At 43.2% G+C, this 20520-nt stretch overlaps 1 protein-coding gene across 11 annotated transcripts in view; it reads right to left on the bottom strand.

The window, feature by feature from the left end:
* plekha7b (pleckstrin homology domain containing, family A member 7b) overlaps positions 1 to 20116 on the bottom strand; it is a 636198-nt gene extending 616082 nt beyond the window's left edge. For 4 of the 11 annotated variants that reach the window (XM_038808066.1, XM_038808068.1, XM_038808070.1 and 1 more), the window contains exons 1-3: positions 19495 to 19697; positions 19284 to 19360; positions 19078 to 19135 (exon numbers count right to left, since the gene is read on the bottom strand). In XM_038808066.1, coding sequence (XP_038663994.1) covers positions 19078 to 19135; positions 19284 to 19360; positions 19495 to 19577 — 218 coding nt within the window. In that variant the 5' untranslated portion in view covers positions 19578 to 19697. Of the gene's footprint in view, positions 1 to 19077; positions 19136 to 19283; positions 19699 to 19857 lie in introns of those variants that run through there. The other 7 variants (XM_038808067.1, XM_038808074.1, XM_038808072.1 and 4 more) reach the window with 6 other exon arrangements.
* Between the last annotated feature and the right edge of the window lie 404 nt (positions 20117 to 20520).

Here is a 20520-nt window from a genome sequence, read left to right as displayed (position 1 = left end):
AGATTCTCTCGACCTGCTCAATCAAACCACTCATGATTGTGAATATATTTCATTAGATGTCCCCTTAACCTTTCTTTTTCTCCTAGATCAATCCCATCTTCTCTAGTCTCGCCACAGAACGGAAGCTCTTGAGACTACCATATTGGTAAACCTCTGCAAGGACTGGACATCCTTCCATTGTGGTACCCAGCATTGCCTACTGTACTCCCTCCAACTGAGGTCTAATCAGCAATACGTTAAAAAGTTTAGCATAATTGTATAAATTCAGAATCTTGCCCCAAAAAGTCACTCAATCTGAAGCCAACAGTAGAACACGAATACACAACCGAGGTTACCAATGTGGATCTTCCTTCCTGATTTTTCACACTCGCCTCTGTATCACCAATTCCAGGTTCAAGTCAGGGCTTGAGCAGAAAAATCTAGGCTGACACTCAAATGCAGCACTGAGGAAGTGCAGTGTATCGGATGAGATGTCAAACCAAGTGGGCACAATTTCAAAGAAGAGCAGGGGAAGTTATCCTGGGTGTCCCAACTAATATTTAACCAAACAACATCACAAACGTTATCTAGTCATTATCACACTGATGTTGGAGGCAGTTGTGGAAGACAAATTTGCAGCCATATTTCTTACATTATTACATTACAGCAGTGATTACACTTAAAAAGTATTTCATTGGCAGAAAAGGGAGCTGTAGGACATCCAGTGATTGTCAAAAGCACTATATACAAAGTCTTTCTTTCTTTTCTCCTGAACACATTGGGTGCGATTCTTCACCCAGAGGGAGGGGGGTGGGGAAGAGAAAGAGACCCATTGTGGTCAGGTTTAGCAAGCACCGGAAGTAACTCATCGGAGGGGACTTTGGGCCTCGGTGGGGAAGGTCCCGCTGAGGCCGCACTTCTCTCCCAGCAGGGAATTAAGGTATCGGGGCGCATTCCCCAAACAAGATCCCAGGATGCCCCCAACTCACCTGCTGGGGGATTGTCAGGCCACCTCACAAGGGCAGGGCACCCCTGGCTCCGATCTCCGGCACAGAAGAAGTGCCACCTTGACACCCTGGCAGTGCCCATCAGCCAGGCAGTGCCATAGTGCCACCCTTCCCAGAGGCCAACCACCCAGAGGCCATAAACCACTTGGCAGACCAGTGCTAAACGGCACCTGACTGGGGTCTCCTCAGAGAGGCCGTTAGATCCCAGGGGCTGGTTAGCTCTCGTGGAGACATATTCAAGTTTGCCTTACTGCACAGATAAATTTGTAAATTTAGGTTCCACCCATTGCGGGTGGGATCTAAATCGCAATGTTTCAGGAATTAGAATTAGAACAGTACAGAACAGGCCCTTCGGCCCTCAATGTTGTGCCGAGCAATGATCACCCTACGTATCCACCCTATACCAGTAACCCAACAACCCCCATTAACATTATTTTTTTTTAGGACACTAAGGGCAATTTAGCCTGGCCAATCCACCTAACCCGCACATCTTTGGACTGTGGGAGGAAACCGGAGCACCCGGAGGAAACCCACGCACACACGGGGAGGACGTGCAGACTCCGCACAGACAGTGAATCGAACCTGGGACCCTGGAGCTGTGAAGCATTGATGCTAACCACCATGCTACCGTACTGCCACGAACCGGGTAAATCTCGCAAGAGGCCCCAGAGTCGGGCACAGCTGTTAGATTGCACCCATTGATAGAATTTTATGTTTGGTTTCACAGGAAACAGGGTCCTATGATTCAGCAAGCTGATGGACAATGGGAAATCTTCATTCCAGCTGAGCTGTATTGATCCTTATCCAATTTCCACAGCATTTCCAGATTTGGGGGGTGGGTTGGGAAATAGGAAGCTGTTGGTTGGCAACCTGGAACAAGAGCCCCAATTGGATTTCCGTTCAATAAGTCCTTGACATACAGCTCACAGAAACACACTAAACGTTTACCATTTCAATGATCTCTAGCAGTATCATGCATTTCAGATTTCCCCACCCCCCCATGCCAGTGTGGTACTGAGGGAGTGCTGCCCACTGCAGGTGGCATCTTTTGGATGAAACATTAAGCCAAGGCCTCTTCTGCCCTCTCTGTTGGCTGTGCAAGATCCCATGGCACTATTTCAAAGACGAGGAACTTGGCCAATGTTTATCCTGCAAAGCAACATTACAAAAACAGATTGCTGCCTGTGGAAACTGTGCACATAAATTGTTGCAACGTTGTAAATGCAGGAGCCAGCGAACACACTGCACATGTACTTGATCAACTATACACACAGTGCTTTATGACATCTGGTGATCATGAAAGGTGCAATATAAATGGGACTCCTTTTTCTTTCAAAGATGCAGATCTTTGTAATTACATCCAATGAAATCGAAGGAAGCATAACAGTGCTTTTCCGTCAGTTTGCTATCTACAGCATGGTAATCCTTTCCAAACTGCACCACACTCGCAAAGCCTCATAGATCTTGCAGACATAGGGAAAACATGTGTACCCCGCTCCCCCCACCCCAAAACTTTCTGCACTGTCTCAACAACAGTATCCAAGATCTTCCGTAACAAGCTGCACAAGGAATGTTGTAGCACTCCAAGGTTACAAGAGTGTTTAGGAACAACATTCGATGCATCTACAGTCAGTGATTCATTTAGGAAATTTAACAGTTTCCACGCTGACCCCCCATCAGTACTATCAACATGAATAGCTCATCGTTATAACCCACAAGACAATTACGGGGTGAAAGCAATCACCACCCCAGCGAGTCTCACCGAATAAGAACTCCCCCGCTAAAGAGGCAGGGAGCCGAGATTGACGTCTCTGGTGCTCCCTCTAGTGTGTATTTAGTTCTAACCCCTTGTGTATTTACAGTGATGCACATCACCAGAGTTCTATATAAAGTTGGCCAAGGATGGAACCAGACAGACAGACCCAGCTGGGAGCTGATGTATAATGTAAATAACTTAAAAGTTACATTGAACCAAATTTCTTTTTACTAAAAACATAGTTTGGACTCCTGGTCCACAGAACTGGCGACGAGGATTGAACTGAATTGCTGTCAACGCTGCTACACCTTTGGGTAAATCACCTCCTTTAGTCTGCTAGATTAAGGTTGTAAACAGAATGCAAACGGTACTTTTTCCAGGCAAACAGTACCTCGAAGAATGACAGACAGACAGGAATATTGCTGACTGCCTGTGGTGCACATACTTATGCAGTGATTACAAATGTAACATATCCTACAGCTCCAGACACTGAAATCTTTGAACAGTTGGTAACCCTAGTGAGATATCACTTCAATCCGAGATCTTCTGTAATAATGCAGAGATACCGTTTCAGTACAGCAGAAAGGTCTCCTGGAGAGTTCATCACCAAGTTTTTGATAAGGCTACATAAAATAGCCAAATGTTGTGAATATAGACCTTCCCTTTATGAAATGCTACGTTACTGTTTGGTCTGCAGCATAAACAATGTGGCTACTTTAGCGGAAGTTAATAGGCGAACTGTTCCTGGACCTACAGCAGGCTGCGCAAATTTTGCTTTCCTGCAAAAGCGCTGAGAGAAATTAGATCCAGGGATGGAGGTAACCATCCTAGGATGCGCCCTCCCGGAGAGCTGAAGCATCCCTCCACCCCTCCTCCCCCCGCCGCCAACCCCCACAGGATAAAATACCCTGCCTAAGAGCAAGCACCAGAGGAATCATCCCCTTGGGCAAAGAGTGAATCGCCCCAAATGGATGCCTGCTTGGAATCTACACAGGGAGAGTCAGAACGTGTGGAAAATGTGGACGAAGGGCTCGAAGGGAATGCAAATTGCAGATCAGAGATCCAGGGGCCTTGGTCAAGGCAGGCGCCAACCTAGGGCTCGCACTTTCTACCTGGATGAACCTGAAGAGGAGGAATGTATGCAGCTAACTTGTGTTACAGCATTCTGAGTGGTCCCCATTAAGATAGACATGCAAGTTAATGGGTATCCGTTCGACATGGAGCTGGACACAGGAGCTGCATTTTCCATTGTTGGGAAGCTGACGTTGGATAGCATAAAGTCAGGGGTGCAGCAATTTGATCAGAGGGACTCACACACAAGATTAGTGACAAATACCAGTGAATTGCTGGCCATTGCAGAGATCACCATGACCCCCACCAGCACATCTTCTGTTAAATCACAGTCAAAGAACATGGCCCCAGTCTGCTAGGCCACAATTGGCTGAAATGCCTTCATTTGGACTGGCAGAAATATTCTAGTAGGGATTTGAGGTCTGTACAAAGTACAAGGACAAAACCCCAAGGTTTTTCCGCCCATATTGGGGAAATAAAAGGGGCCATGATGAAAATCCAGATTGACTCAAATGCACAACCGTAATATCTCAGAGCTCGCCCCGTTCCTTGTTGGCAAAACGTAGAGACCGAACTTAACCGGCTCGAAGAGCTTGGGATCTTCAAACCAATAAGTTTCACCGATTGAGCAGTGCCAGTGCCCAAACCTGATCAGATGTTCAGATTGTGTGGGGACTATGCGGGCGGGCGGCACTATACTGTATGGGCAGCACAGTGGTTATCACTGTTGCTTCACAGCACCAGGGACCCGGGTTCGATCCCCAGCTTGGTTCACTGTCTGTGTGGGGTCTGCACATTTTCCCTGTGTCTGCATTGGTTTCGAGCCAATTAAGAGCTCCGAGATATTGCGGTTGTGCATTCGAGTCAATCTGGATTTTCATCATGGCCCCTATAAATAAGCAAAAAGGCTTATATAAATACACCAGGCTACCATTCAGAATGTCGTCAGCCTATGTCATATTCCAGAGGGTGAAGGAAAACATACTACGAGACTTCCAGCGAGCAGCGGTATATCTGTATGACGTGTATGACAAGGGGACAACTGAACATGATCATTTATGTAACTTGGACGAGATGCTTTATCGGTTCTCGGAGATAGGTGTCTGCCTGCAGAAAGAGAAGTACATCTTTCACGCGAGGGAAGTGGTGTACATGGGCAACGAGTGGACCCGGTCACAGAGAGTGTATGAGCCATTCAGCAGGACCCTACAACACCACGGAGTTACGGTCTTTGCTAGCACTGGTGAAATGTTATGGCAAGTTCATCCCCAGCCTCATGACAATATTAGCCTCGCTACATCTTCTCCTGAAAAAGATCTCGGAATGGGCTTGGAGAAAGCAACAGGAAGGAGCATTCACACAGGTAAAGAAACAATTGACTTCTTCCGGCGTACCAGCGTATGCTCCCGCCAAAACGGCTACTTGTCACATGTGACGCTTCACCATACGGCATTGGCCCCATTTTAGCACATCACATGGAGGATGGCAAGGAAAGGCTGATCGCTTTCGCCTTCCGGACTTTGGCCGCGGCTAAGCACAACTATGCACAAATCGAGAAGGAAGGTTTGGCAGTTGTCCTTGCTGTGAAAATGTTCTATCAATGTGTACGTTTGATGTTTCACGATTATCGCAGACCACAAGCCATTGCTCAGTCTGTTCAGATTGCAAGGCATTTCCACCTATCTCCCACGCAAGGATCCCATAGTGGGCCCTCCTGCTGGCCACCTAAGAATTTAAGCATCATCCCAGAACATTGAACAGTACAGCACAGAACAGGCCGTTCGGCCCTCGATGTTGTGCCGAGCAATGATCACCCTCAAACCCACGTATCCACCCTATACCCGTAACCCAACAACCCCCCCTTAACCTTACTTTTTTTTTTAGGACACTACGGGCAATTTAGCACGGCCAATCCACCTATCCCGCACATCTTTGAACTGTGGGAGGAAACCGGAGCACCCGGAGGAAACCCACGCATACACGGGGAGGACGTGCAGACTCCGCACAGACAGTGACCCAGCCGGGAATCAAACCTGGGACCCTGGAGCTGTGAAGCATTTATGCTAACCACCATGCTACCGTGCTGCCCCTAGAACCCAGAGAACAAATGCAGATGCATTAGTTCAACATCAAGTGGAATGATGATATAGGACAATGAGTTTTATTACTCTAGTAAAAGTGAGCCAGTACAGACAAAACATCCCGAATGACTTATTTCTGTGTTGCAAACTTCTGAACTGCTGATACCAGTATTCCAGTGTTCAGCAGGTGTACCTTCTTTGTAGTTAAGTTGATGGGCTCAATCCATACTGATATGGCAAGCGCAATCAAGTTGCTCTTCTGCAACACAAAGTATTGAATTTTAAAATTTACTTCTTTCACTCTATATATCAAAGAGGCATGTTTCATGCCTGAAATTGGTGGAGGCAAACTAATCACTGTCTTATTTAACTGGATAGGGTAAAGTTGCCATACTCCCAGATGGCTAGAAGCTGGAAAGAGTGACGATTTAACCTGAGGATCACCGCACCTCAGGCTCGGAGCAAGGTTGAGAAGGCAGGACCTTCATGAGTAACCTCAGCCGGTACAGAAATTGAACCCACGCTGTTGGCCTCACTCTATCACGAACCAGCTGTCTAGATCTGGGTACCTCATGCAAGGTCACTAGACAGCAATCAGGAACGGGAACTAGGTCAGAATTTGTTTATATCTAGTCTAAAAGCAAATAGTCTTATTATCATACTTCTACTGCCTCCTTATAGGCAGATAGAAAGAAACTCATAAGATGGAACCTCTGAACTTCTTGATCTGCAAGTTTCACAGACCAGAGTGAGCAAAAGCACAGCTATCAGTAAAATGACCATGACACTGCCCATAAACAGCTTCTTCCCCACTGTTACCAGACTCTAAACAACCCTCTTATGGACTGACCTGATTAACACTACACCCCGGTATCCTTCGCCTGATGCCAGTGTCTATATATAGTTACATTGTGTACCTTGTGTTGCCCTGTTACGTATTTCTCACTACACCTCTATATGCTTCACCCAATACCGGTGTCTATATAATTACATTGGGTATCTTGTGTTGCCCTATTACATACTTTTTTTTTTAATTTAGAGCACCCAATTCATTTTTTTCCCCAATTAAGGGGCAATTTAGCATGGCCAATCCACCTACCCTGCACATCTTTGGGTTGTGGGGGCGAAACCGACGCAAACACAGGGAGAATGTGCAAACACCACACGGACAGTGACCCAGAGCTGGGAATCGAACCTGGATCCTCGGCGCCATGAGGCAGCAATGCTAACCACTGCGCCACTATGTTGCCCTTCCTTTCATGTACTTAATGATCTGTTGAGCTGCTCGCAGAAAAATAGTTTTCACTGTATCTCGGTACACCTGACAATAAACAAATCCATCCAAAATGCGTGGGTTGCGGAGAATATTTTAATTTAGCAGCAAAGAATCGCAGAACGAAAAAAAAATCTTAAAAAGAATGTGTTTAAAGAACACCCAGAGCCCAGCATCAGAAGTAATGTTCAGCAACAACTGTAAAGACCTTTCTTGTTCTAATGAAACAATGATTAACTGAACTCAACTACTCTACATTAATTTCATAGGCCTATTATTTCTGATAAAACAAGCACAAGAAACTCATCCTCAAAACAAATTCAACCTTGAAAAGTGAAATTGCTTTTTATTAAACTGTGCAACCACAGCAGTAAATTGATTCAGTGTATATTTACTGCAAAACGGAAGGGACTGTACAAAAATGGGAAATAAATTATTAGCATTCAGCAGATAGATGATTCAACTTCAAAATCATATTTGCGTGGATCAGAACGCCAACTACAAGAGCAGAATTGGGCAAGGAGGGGGGTGTTGCGCAGTTTATTTTATTTAGTCCCATTCATCAAGTGAAATAATTGTAGAAATATTCCCATTGTAGCCTCCGATGGTTCAATGGACAAAATGCACCATACATACTGACCAGCAGATCCCAATCAGTGCTGATCTAAGCATCCTCAAGAAAGGAGGGATAACGAAAAATAAAATTTGGATTAATTTGTGCAGTGATGTTACTACCCCTATGGGTAGTATTTATATTTTTTTAAGAACACATCAATATAATGATTAGATCTTGGAATTAGTCCCACTCAATATGATGTCTTATTGTCAAAGTTTGGGGAAAGTATAATACAGCAAATGAAAAAGAAAAATACACCACTGGGAGATACAAGTTTACACAAACACCCACGCTGACATTTTTGCTCTACTCAACCCACCGCTCATGACTCCTTCAGCACGATTTCAATTTTCTCTCGTATGCTTATCTAACCTCTTCTTAAACTACATACAAATGAGAAGCAGGAATAGGCCATTCAGCCCCTCGAGCCTGCTCCACCATTTAATAAGATTTTGTTTATCTGATAGGAACCTCAAATCTGCATTCTGTCTACCCCGATAACCTATCACCCCCTTGCTTAACAAGAATCTATCCACCACCTTAAAAATAATCAAAGGCTCTGCTTCCACTACCTTTTCAGGAAGAGAGTTCCACAGGCTCATCACCTTCTGATTGAAGAAAGTTGACCACATCTCTATTTTAAAAGGGCGATCACTTATTTTTAATAATGGCTAGTCCTCGTCACCTCAACTACGCCATGACAACAAGCTCCAGATTACCAGCACTTTTGAGAAAAATGTTTCTTCCTCAGTTCACTTTGTGATTTCTTGGCAACCATCTCATATCAAAAGCCTCTTGCTTTGCTCAACCCACCCGCACCAAGTTGACTCGATCAAAACGATTTTCAGGATCTCCATCAGGTCAAATTCAGCCTTCCCTTTTCAAGGTAAAAGAAAGAACCAGCAGTTCATGTTCATCTCTTCCCAATATTTATAAACTCACATTTCTGGTATCATCCTTCAAAATAATTTTTACACCTACCTCAGTGCATCTAGATATATTTTTTTAAACTCTATGATCACCAAAATTCTATGCAGGAGTGATCATATGGAATGACTGCAAAACCAACAGGGAGCAGCAAAGATGTTGGTCAATTTATTTTTTATGGAAAGGGTGGTGTTATGATTCCTGTGGAGACTAACTAACCAATAAAACCAAATTTACAGAACAATCTCAGGAGAAAACTAATAGACAATATTTCACTTTTTATAACTTTTTAGTTTATCAAACCAAGATCAACATTCATTGAACATGAATTATCAACCAAATCAGGATCAATATAAACAATACATTACATGTAAAGGAGATAAAATAAAGATCATCCTCATGATTGCCTACACAGTCTACTCTGCATGATTCACCACCGATTTCAGCCATTGATTCCTCAAAGGCTGTGAACTTCCTCAGATAGAACTCAAGGTTTTAGCTACTAATTCTCTTCCGACAGAAACTCCTAAGGAACCAGAGCTCCATGGGTACGGTCTTCGCAAAATAGCACACTTCCCCAGAACCTCCTAATCTCTGCTTGAGAATTTTCATGGTGTAGACCAACAGTATTCCAAACTTCTCTGTGACAACCTTGTGTGGTATGGCTGGTTCTGGTCAGTCAATTACTTTAACAGAAACAACTGCAACCACCTTGCATTTTTCTATTCCCAACTCCTTTATCCAGCCTTCAATGATGTGCAGTTACTCGGTGTCTTTTATTTGGTATCAACTCGTTAGCCTTTCCCAGGTAACCAAAAGATTCAGTTTCCCTATCAGTTAGGCTCGGATTCGCAGACTCAAAGATACAAACTTTAAACCCAGAGAGAGTCTGTGCACCACAGCAAGTCATCTGTTCCCACAAAAGCTCCTACGCCCTCCTCCATGGTCCATCAAACTACAGATGATTTTATCAATGGGCATTCTGAAGCAGCAGCATTCATGCCAAGTACAGATGTGGCTAACACCAGCGCTATCAAGGTCAATGCAGTCCAGCAACATCCTTGGGCAGAAGCCTTGAGAATTATTTAACAAAACACATTTGGCAAAATAACACTTCCAATTTTAATTAAGTTTGAAGGAAAACAGTCTTTGTGTGTTACACAGCCAAAGGTGGTGGCATAGTGGTATTGTCACTGGACTAGTAATCCAGAGACCCAGAATACTCTCCAGGTTCAAATCCCACCATTGCAGATGATAAAATTTGAATTCAATAAAATATGGAATTTAAAGTCTAGTGATGACCATTAAGTCATTGTCGATTGTCATAAAAACACATCTGGCTAACGTCTTTTAGGGAAGGAAATCTACCATTATTAACTGGTCTGGCCTATACGTGACTCCAAACTCACACAATAGGACTCTTAACTCAAGGGCAATTAGGGATGGGCAATAAATGCTGGTACAGCCTGCGATGCTCACATCCCATGAGCGAATAAATAACATAAAAAATAAAGGACACCATCAACCCAAATCGCTGGCTCTCAGTCCTTCTGAGCTGTTTAAATTCACAGAAGAAGAAGCGGCAAAGAGTTTACCATGTTAACATATAGGAGCTAGGAGAGGAAACATTTACACCATGAAGTCACCAGCAATACCGGTGATTCAGAGGAAGGGCAAGACATCTGCACTGTCCCTCATCCACATTATTGATCATGATCCCTCTGAAGGGTGATAAACCACAAGTGTTTTAAAAGCCGGCCTGACTCCAATAAAAATTGTAAGGGACTAGCGGATGCCTATCCCTGCTATGCAGTCGGCCAGGTTGAGAGTACAGGGCGTGGAATCGCAGAATTAGATCCCGACCATCATTTTTGTTTCCCTCCATGGAGTCTCCCCAACTCAAAATCCAGCCTCATCTCTCCTTGTGGCTTGGTCTCACATTTTGTTTTATAATACCCCGGTGAAGCATCGCATCTCAGAATGTGTTACTATGTTAAAAGGTGCTATATAAAAAGATAATGTTGGTTTACCTATCACTGGAAATAATGTTTCCTTCAAAATATATTTGTGTTCGAAGAATGAATATTTAGCATTCACCTCACAACAATAATGATCATCACACAAATATTGCATCATATGAACACAATTTCCAGCCATACTTAAGCCAAACTGCACAGAAATATACTGCATGGCTGAATGCAAGGAAAGGGAGAAAATGCAGCGAGAAAAAACATTTATTTAAAGGCCATTATGACTTTTGTAATTACAAAACAATGTGTGTGTTACGCATCTTTATAATAAGGAACATAAAATTATCCAATACTACACATATTTATGCAGGTCACCCCATTGGCCAAACTGCACAGAAATATACTGCATGGCTGAATGCAAGGAAAGGGAGAAAATGCAACGAGGAAAAACATTTATTTTAAAGGCCATTATGACTTTTGCAATTACAAGACAATTTGTGTTCTACGCATCTTTATAATAGGGCAATATAAAATTATCCAATACTGCCCAATATTTATGCAGGTCACCCAGTGTCCATCTAAACTACTTCACTGGTTTGTGCTCATAAACGGTTGAGTTTGAGTATTGAGGGGCAGCACGGTGGCGCAGTAGTTAGCACTGCTGCCTCATGGCGCTGAGAACCTGGGTTTAATCCCGGCCCGGGTGAGTCCATGTGGAGCTTGCACATTCTTCCAGTGTCTGCGCAGATCTCATCTCCACAATCCAAAAGATGTGCAGGGCAAGGGATTGACCACGCTAAATTGCCCCTTAATTGGAAAAAAAGAATTTGGGTACTCTTTTATATAAAGTGTTTGAGTATGGAGACAGAGTATTGAATTTGGGGTTTTGTAGGTCTCAGTGGAAGACTAAGATGCATTTAGCTACTGAGCCATCAGTGCAGCAATGTAATCATGTAGCCAAACTATAAATCGTTTCCCAGTCACAGCCCAATGCGCTGAACGAGACCTACCAAGATCAACCATATAAATCAGAATTAATGTTTGAACATGACAAGCAGAACCATTTGATTGTCAATTTTCCACTTCATTTGGATACGCATTCCCAAGTGATTTTTCACCAACTCCATCTTACCTCAAAAAGGAAGAATTTCACACCCAAGCTACAGTGATTGCAGTACATTAACAGGTTTTTAAAAATTCTTTCCTTTTTACATAATATTTCTTCTTTTAGTTTTATGCCATAAATACAGAACTGTGACCATTGCCCAGCAACTTGTCCGAGAGAGAGACAGTTTGTCCCCACGTTCCACACTTTCGTTTGAATTATTCCATTTTCAACCTTATGCATTTGGTTCATTGCAGCATCATAAGTGAGAATGAGCTGGAGCGCCCTGACTGTCACAGTGCCCAACATAAGCCAACTCAACATAGACGGAGAACTGAATTAATTACTTTACTACTCTGCAGGGCTGTGAGCCACTTGATGAAGCAGATCCAACTCAATAATGATCTGCTCTGATTGAACTTAGCTGAACTGAGATAGACATGCAAACTGGCCTTCGCATTCCAGCCAAGAGAACGAGGGGGAAAAAAATATTTCATTCCTGATCACTTTGCTTAGCTAGATATTCATAGTTTTCATAGAATTTACAGTGCAGAAGGAGGCCATTCGGCCCACCGAGTCTGCACCAATCTTGGAAAGAGCACCCTTCCCAACCGCACACCTCCACCCTATCCCATAACCCAGTAACCCCATACAACACGAAGGGCAATTTAGCATGGCCAATCCACCTAACCTGCATATCTTTGGACTGTGGGAGGAAACCGGAGCACCCGGAGGAAACCACGCACACACGGGGAGAACATGCAGACTCCGCACAGACAGTGACCCAAGCCAGGAATGGAACCTGGGACCCTGGAGCTGTGAAGCATGTGCTAATCACTATGCTACCGTGCTGCCCAACACTTTATTTTCACAATCTGATTCCATTTAAGTTCAGAATTCATTCCATTTTACAAGCCATTGCACAATGCATCAGAATCTAAACAGTATTTTTTCCAAAAGCACATGGAAGCAAGAAAGAAAGATTCCCTGAGGAGAGGCCATTTATACAAATTTTACTGTGTGGAACATCTTCAATTTGCACCTCCATGGACTTAAAAATCCCAAGCAAACTAAAAACATTCAAGAAGCTACTGAAACAGGTACAAATAGAGTACCTTCCCTACATACTTACCATGATAGGAAGTGAACATCTGGTCATTATTTACACACTGATGAATATAACTGCTTCATAAAACCCATTCAACAATATCCAACTTGTGGTACAATGCTTTAGATTTATTGAAACAATTACACACGAAACAAGAAAAAAGGTTCTGAAATTCAAGGCCTGGTTTGTTTCTGGGTTATGTAATGTAGAGATCACAGGTATAGAGTAAGTAAGTCAAGTTGCCCTAGTCCCAGATGACCATGGGGGGGGGTTTAACCCGAGGATCACCACACCTCAGGCAAGGGTTGAGAAAACGGGGCCTTCATAGATAACCTCAGCTGGTACTGCAATTCAACCTGTGCAGTTGGTCTCACTCTGCATCATGAACCTGCTGTCCAGCCAACTGGACTAAACCAGCATGTAGAGAGCACTGTGTTACAACACTATCTCTTTTGCAAAACTTGGAGTTTAGTTGTCTTCCCTCCTCCACAACCAGCCCTCTCCCCACCCTCACATTATGTTTTGGGTAATCAAGTTCACCAAAAGCTTACCAATATAAACCACAAGACTTAAAGCATTTAAAAAAAAACATTTCTTCAAATAGGAAGAAATACAAGTTACAGAATGGTCACAACATATTACAGCTAGAGGAATCTACGATAAACCTTCCCCTTCAAGTATACGTGCTTGGCTTTAGATTTAGCATTAAAGAAAAAGAAAGGAAAGGACTGCAGGGAAATTAGTTACTGCAAGATATGGTTATTAATAATCGTAACTTATTGTCACAAATAGGCTTTAATGAAGTTACTGTGAAAAGCCCCTTGTCGCCACATTCCGGCACCTGTTCGGGGAGGCCGGTACGGGAAATGCACCCGCGCTACTGGCCTTGTCCTGCATTATAAGCCAGCAGTTTAGCTCACTGTGCTAAACCAATTCCTACTAGGAGGCATAGTGGGTGTTGCAACCCCTTTGGAGGCGAAGGACTAGGTGCTATACGATTCCGCCCTTACACAGCAGAGTATGAACTCCTCTCAGTAAATGGAGCAGAGTTTTCCCTCAACAAGGTGGACCCACTCAGTATAAAAACTCTGACCTGGGTCCAGGTCAGGGAGGGTTGCCCTTCAGGGAGAGGAGTTGTAGTTTTGTTATTTGCGTATACCATAATCAACCTGCTGTTCATTTCTACCCTATCGTGCGTTGCTGTTGTATCTCCAGTCGGATTCTACACAGAGCTATGGAGCACAGAAACATCACACTTGCAATCTGATATATTGGCCTTGTTGGGAGTGCAGTGTAGCTTTACTAAAACAATATCTGGAGTCTAAGGGTTAAGCTATGGAGGAGAAATTAAACAAATTAGGGTTGCACTCTGGAATTTAGACGGTTAGCAGTTGATTTTCTCAAACAATTCAAAAGGTATTAAGGGGAAAATATACAGGGTAGATTGGGTGATGCTATCAGCAATGATCTTAATGAATGCAGAACTAGCATGAATATGAAGTAGTTTATTCCTGTTCCTCTATCATGCTGCCTAATATGACACTCAAACGTGGGCAAATATCAAATTAAGCAGTCTTACCTGCACAAAATTAAGGTCATGCCCAAATCCAAATTTGCATAGGCTGAACAAAATATAGCCTGGTCTCTGCAGATCAGTCAGCACAAATCTTTATAAAATCTGTTACATAAATTCTAAAAAAAATTTAAGAATTGCAAAAATCATTAATATTTACACCTTTCAGAATGAATTCAAATCTGAATATATGCATGCTACTTGAAACATCTCAGAAAGCTTCAAATGAGCTGATAACTCAAAAACCATACTTCCATAAAAACCATGCAGCCAAGGCCACTGTCAATTGAGTAGGTTAAACCTCTTGTGCTGGTCAGATATCAGGAGGCTTTATTGATCATTTGGAATCGCATGTTCCAATATGTTTTGCCTGCAGAAAGGGAAACCATAAACTCACATCATGCAAAAAGTAGTTACAGTGAAAGTGAAGTGGGCCATGAACTCATGCTGCAGCTATATCCAATATTCAAACAGTTGCATTATAGAGGGGACAAAAACTAACTTGCACAAAAATCATTTGTTCCAAACTCTCTGGCTTTTGGGCGAATGGATAATTTTCTTACACCCACCCATGCGGCAATTATTAAAATAGCCTTGATGGCTCTGGCTAATTCATCTGGATAATGGGATTTCTGGTAGGTGGTGGTGGATTACAGGTAACATGAGATACCAAATGCATCATTAACTGACAACCAAAAATCCTCTAATTCTATGGCACTGGGGACAAACAGTTAGCCCAATTCAGGGAAGTGCAGCAATTGATGGAGGGCGAGGAAGGTCAAGAGATAATTTATTGGAGCCATTGCCAGATAATCAAATGAACCTAACTCTCAGACACCATTTGAAACAGCCAGGCCAGCAAGTGACCTAACCCTTGGCCACAAGAGACAGGAATGTTTATAATATCCATGTCCCTATGGCCAGGCATACTCTCGAATCCATGATGCATCTCATTTCAGTCAAGGGCCTGGTTTCATTCAGCCCTTGCCAAAATACTGATTTGTTCACCCAGGAACCCTGACCTGCATTACACTCTCCTCCACTTTGTTCTCCAGCAATTGATCATGTACATTCATAACCTGGGTTAAAAGCATGCTCTTGCCTCAAGGGTTTGAAGGATTCTTGCTGCCAGTCAATGCTTGTCATTTTAAAAATAAAGAGAGGCCAGTGGCAGCTTGTGTCACCCATAATACAATCAGAGAGAGGCACCCAGAGGCAAAAAGAATAAACATATTTTAGTCAACAGCACACAAGATGTGACAAGCTGGATGTCTGCTCAAAAAAAAAAATAGACAACATTATAGCATTTGTGTGTCTGTATCCAGTCAGCACAAAAACCCACCACCCCACCCCAATTGATTTCAGCACCTGCACTTTCCTCCTCCGAGATATACAAAAATAAGCTTTTCACCAACACCTGAAAAACAAAGGCCTTCTTTCAACAGCTCTCCCTGCAAAGCACTTCTCCAATCAAGATTAATGGCAAGATTCGAGAAAACATAGATCATTTTCCATATCTTAGGTGCCTCCTCTCGACAAAGACAGACATAGACACCAACAGTTCATCATTGTCACCAAGCCACTGTAAAGTAGGTGGAGGATGTTGATACATTTCTGAGGGCAGTCAAATTTGAGCAGAATACTCCATAAACTTTTGTGGCTGACATTCAAATGCTTTCAACAAAAAGTCAATGATGGGAATGAGCATTTTGTCCCACTGAAGCACATCCTTCTGGAATTCCTACCAAATTGCCATGTAGCCATTCTTTCAACAACTTCAAAAATGTGCATCTTTACAGATATTTATTACCATTTGGCAAAATAGTTCTGATAGTTATCAGACTGGAATCCACTTTTCACTTGTTTATAAGTGCCAGCTGCAGTCCTCAAATTAGAGATTTAGCATTATATTTTAAAACTAAACAAAATGCTGAAGAATTTCATGGAACAATCTTAAATTCTCGCCATGCCACCAAACTGGAGCCCTTTGCAAATATATGCAGTGTCTTGAGTTACAGAAAGATAAAGATAGAATGGTCAAATGGGCGGATAAGTGGCAGACAGCATTTAACCCTGACAAGTATGAGGTGATACACTTTGGAAGGAGTTTAACAAGAAGTAGACTATGAAATGTCTGGCACTGGGAAGTTCCAAAGAACAAAAGGATCTTGGTGTGATTGTCCATAGATCTCTGAAGGTAGTAGAGCAGGTTAATAGGGTGGTGAAAAAAGGCAATATGGGACATTCACTTTATCAATCGGGGCATAGATTATAAAAACTTTGGTGAGACCACAGCTGGAGTACTGTGTGCAATTCTGGTTCTCACATTATGGGAAGGATGTAATTGCACTGGAGAGGGTGCAGAGAAGATTCGCCAGAGTGTTGCCCGAGATGGAATATTTAAGTTATAAAGAGAGGTTGGATGGACTTGGATTGTTTTCTCTGGAACAGAGAAGATCGGAGTGTGACCTGATTGAGATGTACAAGACTTTGAGGAATATGAACAGGATGGATAGGAAGGAGCTGTTCCCCTGTGTTGAAGGGTCAGTTACGAGGAGCCACAAATATAAAGTGAGGGGTTTAGGGGAGATATGCGAGGAAAACCTTTATTTTTAAACCTAAAGAGTGGTGATGGTCTGGACAGCACAGCCTGGGAGAGTGGTAGAGGTAGGATGTTGTGCATCCTTTAAAAAGTACCTGGATGAGTACTTGGCACACCATTACATTCAAGACTATGGACCATGTGCTGGCAAATGGGATTAAGTAGACAGGTCAGTGTCTTTCATGCATGGGTGCAAGCTTCTGCACTGTAATATTTTGCGAAACTGAGCATAGCGCATTACACCATGGGCAGGATCCTCCACCCCACCGCACATATTATCTGGTGCAGCATGCCCCTGCCGGCAGCAGGATTCTCTATCCCAGCAGCCAGCCAATGGGGTTTTCCATTACAGACACCCCCACGTCGTTGGGAAATCCACAGGTGAGAATGCACTCCCGGCGAAAAGGAGGATCCCGCCGATGGAGAATCCAGCCCCACATCTTTGGAGCTTGTCACAAGGACATATTCACCATCCAATGAATTATGGCATATGGAGCCACATGCATTTATCAAAGCTCACTTTCACAGCCACATTTCCTTCCCTAGAAACTGTCCCCATCTCCCGCCACGTTGATTCCAACTGAAGTTCCATCCCTCAGATTTCAAATTCACTCATGATTACAGGTATCTCTGGGACAAACAAGGTTCTCGCTACATCCAGAGATCCACATATAGTACCATGCATCCCAGGGATGTCTACATGGTGCCATGCAACACCAGGATGTACACTCCTGGACCTCTGCAGCAATTTTGAACATACTGACTCAAAATATATATTTTTTTTATAAATTTAGAGTACCCAATTCATTTTTTCCAATTAAGAATCTGGTAGAACCAACACCCTACTTAGAACACAAAAGGCTTGTATTTTACTTTTTCCATCTACATTGTCAGATGAAATTCAGGAGCTTTTTAAGCATAGCCATTTTTGTACAGAAAACTGTTAAGACAGCCAGTAATGAGATGCAGGACAAAATCTAATGTGTGCTTCAAATGGGAGATGTAAATACTCCAGCAGGTTATCTGATGGCATCAGTCTCCTCTCATCTGTGAAACAATCTCACAATTCACTCCCACACGTTTAGGCTTTATGCATGCAAAAATAAAATCGAGACACAATTTCACCAAGAGTTCTAGTAATAGATGTTTAAAATAAGCACACGTGCTCATTTTCTTTTTTAAAAAACTGGAGTGGAAAGAGCATTTTCTTTTTGAATTATCCATTGAATAATTCACTGCGCGGGGCTGCTTGTCGCCATAGCAACCATACAAATTGAAATGTGGGAAAGAATATATATATTGTCATTACACCGCTTTATTTGTGAAACGACAAGGCGAACATCAACACCTCCTGCACAATTCATAAATTCCCTTTTTACCCACCATCACAGCCAGCCCCCATTCAGAAGGTTCAGCGACGCGGGGCTGTGAGGAGCCTCTTAAGTTTGCAAATTGCAGCTTCAACAAGCCAGGAAACACAAACAGTCAGAACTGCATCGGACCAGAAGGGAGAACATTTATCTGCTTTCCTTTTACCCTGGTGCTGCATTTTTTTAAAAATTACACTTTTAAATATATGGATGATGCTACCAGCAAACGCCACAAGTAAAATGCTCACGGTTTTTTTTTAAAAGCCCCAACCCCAAAAATCTATCAATCTCACAGGTTGTAAAACTTCACGTGACTACCTGTTGCTCACATTCCACAATCATATGATCGCCTCAGCAAATCATTAAATATTTGCCGCAGCCACAAGACACCCAGCGCGCTTGGAAATTCCGCCTTCTGATTAACCTTTGTACTTTCAATTGAACTATTATAAATAAAAGACCTGGGTTTCTTCCTTTAATAAAGAAAAACAAATGCACCCCAGCAGCAGACCGGCAGGTGGATAACAGGCAAAGGGGGCGATCTTATTACTCAATTCACCTGTTCAGAGAGTTAGAAGTTTCTGCAGCAACAACAACAACAACAACAAACGGTCGAATAAAACACCCAACAGGACTTACTTAATGAAGTAGCTGGCTCCTTCTTCACTGAAGCCTTCCTCCCATCCCCGAGGTAGATCTGGAGTTGAGGGGGAGAGAGAGACCCCAGTCAGCGGTTGAAACTTTGAACCTATGCGCCCGTCTCAATTGCCACAACAATATATAAACAGGAACTGCCGGCTTACATACACACACAAAAAAAGTTACTAAAGTCTGGCTCGACCCACCTGATCGGATCATATGGCCGGAGTTGACAGGTTCGCCTGTTCGTGGATGTAACCAAGTGGTGGTTCGTGTTTGATCGCTGCGGGAAACAAAACAAAGAAAGGGACACACACACATACACAAATAAAACAGCAATTCCAAAATCAACCTGAAATCACTGAGCGCTTGAAAGCAGCGACAAGACTGCGTGAAAGTTGCTCTGGGCGAACATACTCAATGAAAAAGATCCGACCATCTTGACAGACCCCGTAAGACCAGTAAGCAGGTAGCGTCTCCCGCCTCAATTCAGCCGCCATGATCCTGGCATGAAAACTCAACTCCGTCTCAATGGTCTCCCGGATTATCGGCCCTCGATCAAGGACGCGCCGGGATTAAAGGGACAGCCCGGGTTTGTGCCCGCCGACAGAAAATTACATCAAAAAAAAGAGGTCAATCCCTTTAAAAGAGGCACAGGCGCCGATTAACGCGTCAACTGCCGGGGAGGGGGAGGGGGCGAAGGAGGTGGGAACATTTTCTGATAAGGAACAATCACTCATTATGCGCTCAAATCATTCTGCAGTGTTTAGTATTACATACTTGTTACAAGATTGCACCAAACATATCAGATGATTCCTTAATCCGATTATCAACTTCTTTTATCAACCTCAGCGCCACCAGTTATAACAGGGTGGATGTTACATTTTTGTTGCTCTCTTACTGAACATTATTTTCTTCACAGGTTTGCGGTGTGTATCAAAACCGTTGGTCCTTTTGTATAACTGCTGATGACATTCGTTCAGGAGAAGGATTATCAACCCTCCAAGAATGTCCACTCGAGGAGACTGTGCTCCAGGAATTGGTGAAGCTAGATACTAACCGCCAGTACCCTAGAGAAGAATAATAGCACCATCCAAAAAAAACCCTCTGACCGTCACAGAGTAAATTAGCTCTGGAGTTCAGAAACAGGATCTTCTGGCGAGAAAGGGAAGGAGGTAAAAGAGGAGGAGGTATCATCATTTTGATCAGGGGATTAATTACAGCAGGAAGGCGGGACATCATCTTGGAAGTCTCTTCTTGGGTACCTGGGATGGAGAGTGATGCACGCAGCAGTACCTTGCAACCACCTTCTGCCCCGATTCATGGGCTCCCAAGCCTTTTTGCCTTTTTGCGGTCTGTGGAGTCCGCATACCGTGTCTATGTTGAATGTTTTAGAGTGCACTGCCTTTTTAGTTTCCTGACAACCTTTTATTGAGGTTTCTG

This window comes from Scyliorhinus canicula, chromosome 9 (assembly GCF_902713615.1).
Source record: "Scyliorhinus canicula chromosome 9, sScyCan1.1, whole genome shotgun sequence".
NCBI classification, from domain to species: Eukaryota; Metazoa; Chordata; class Chondrichthyes; order Carcharhiniformes; family Scyliorhinidae; genus Scyliorhinus; species Scyliorhinus canicula.
This window is presented reverse-complemented; position numbering and strand designations above follow the sequence as displayed.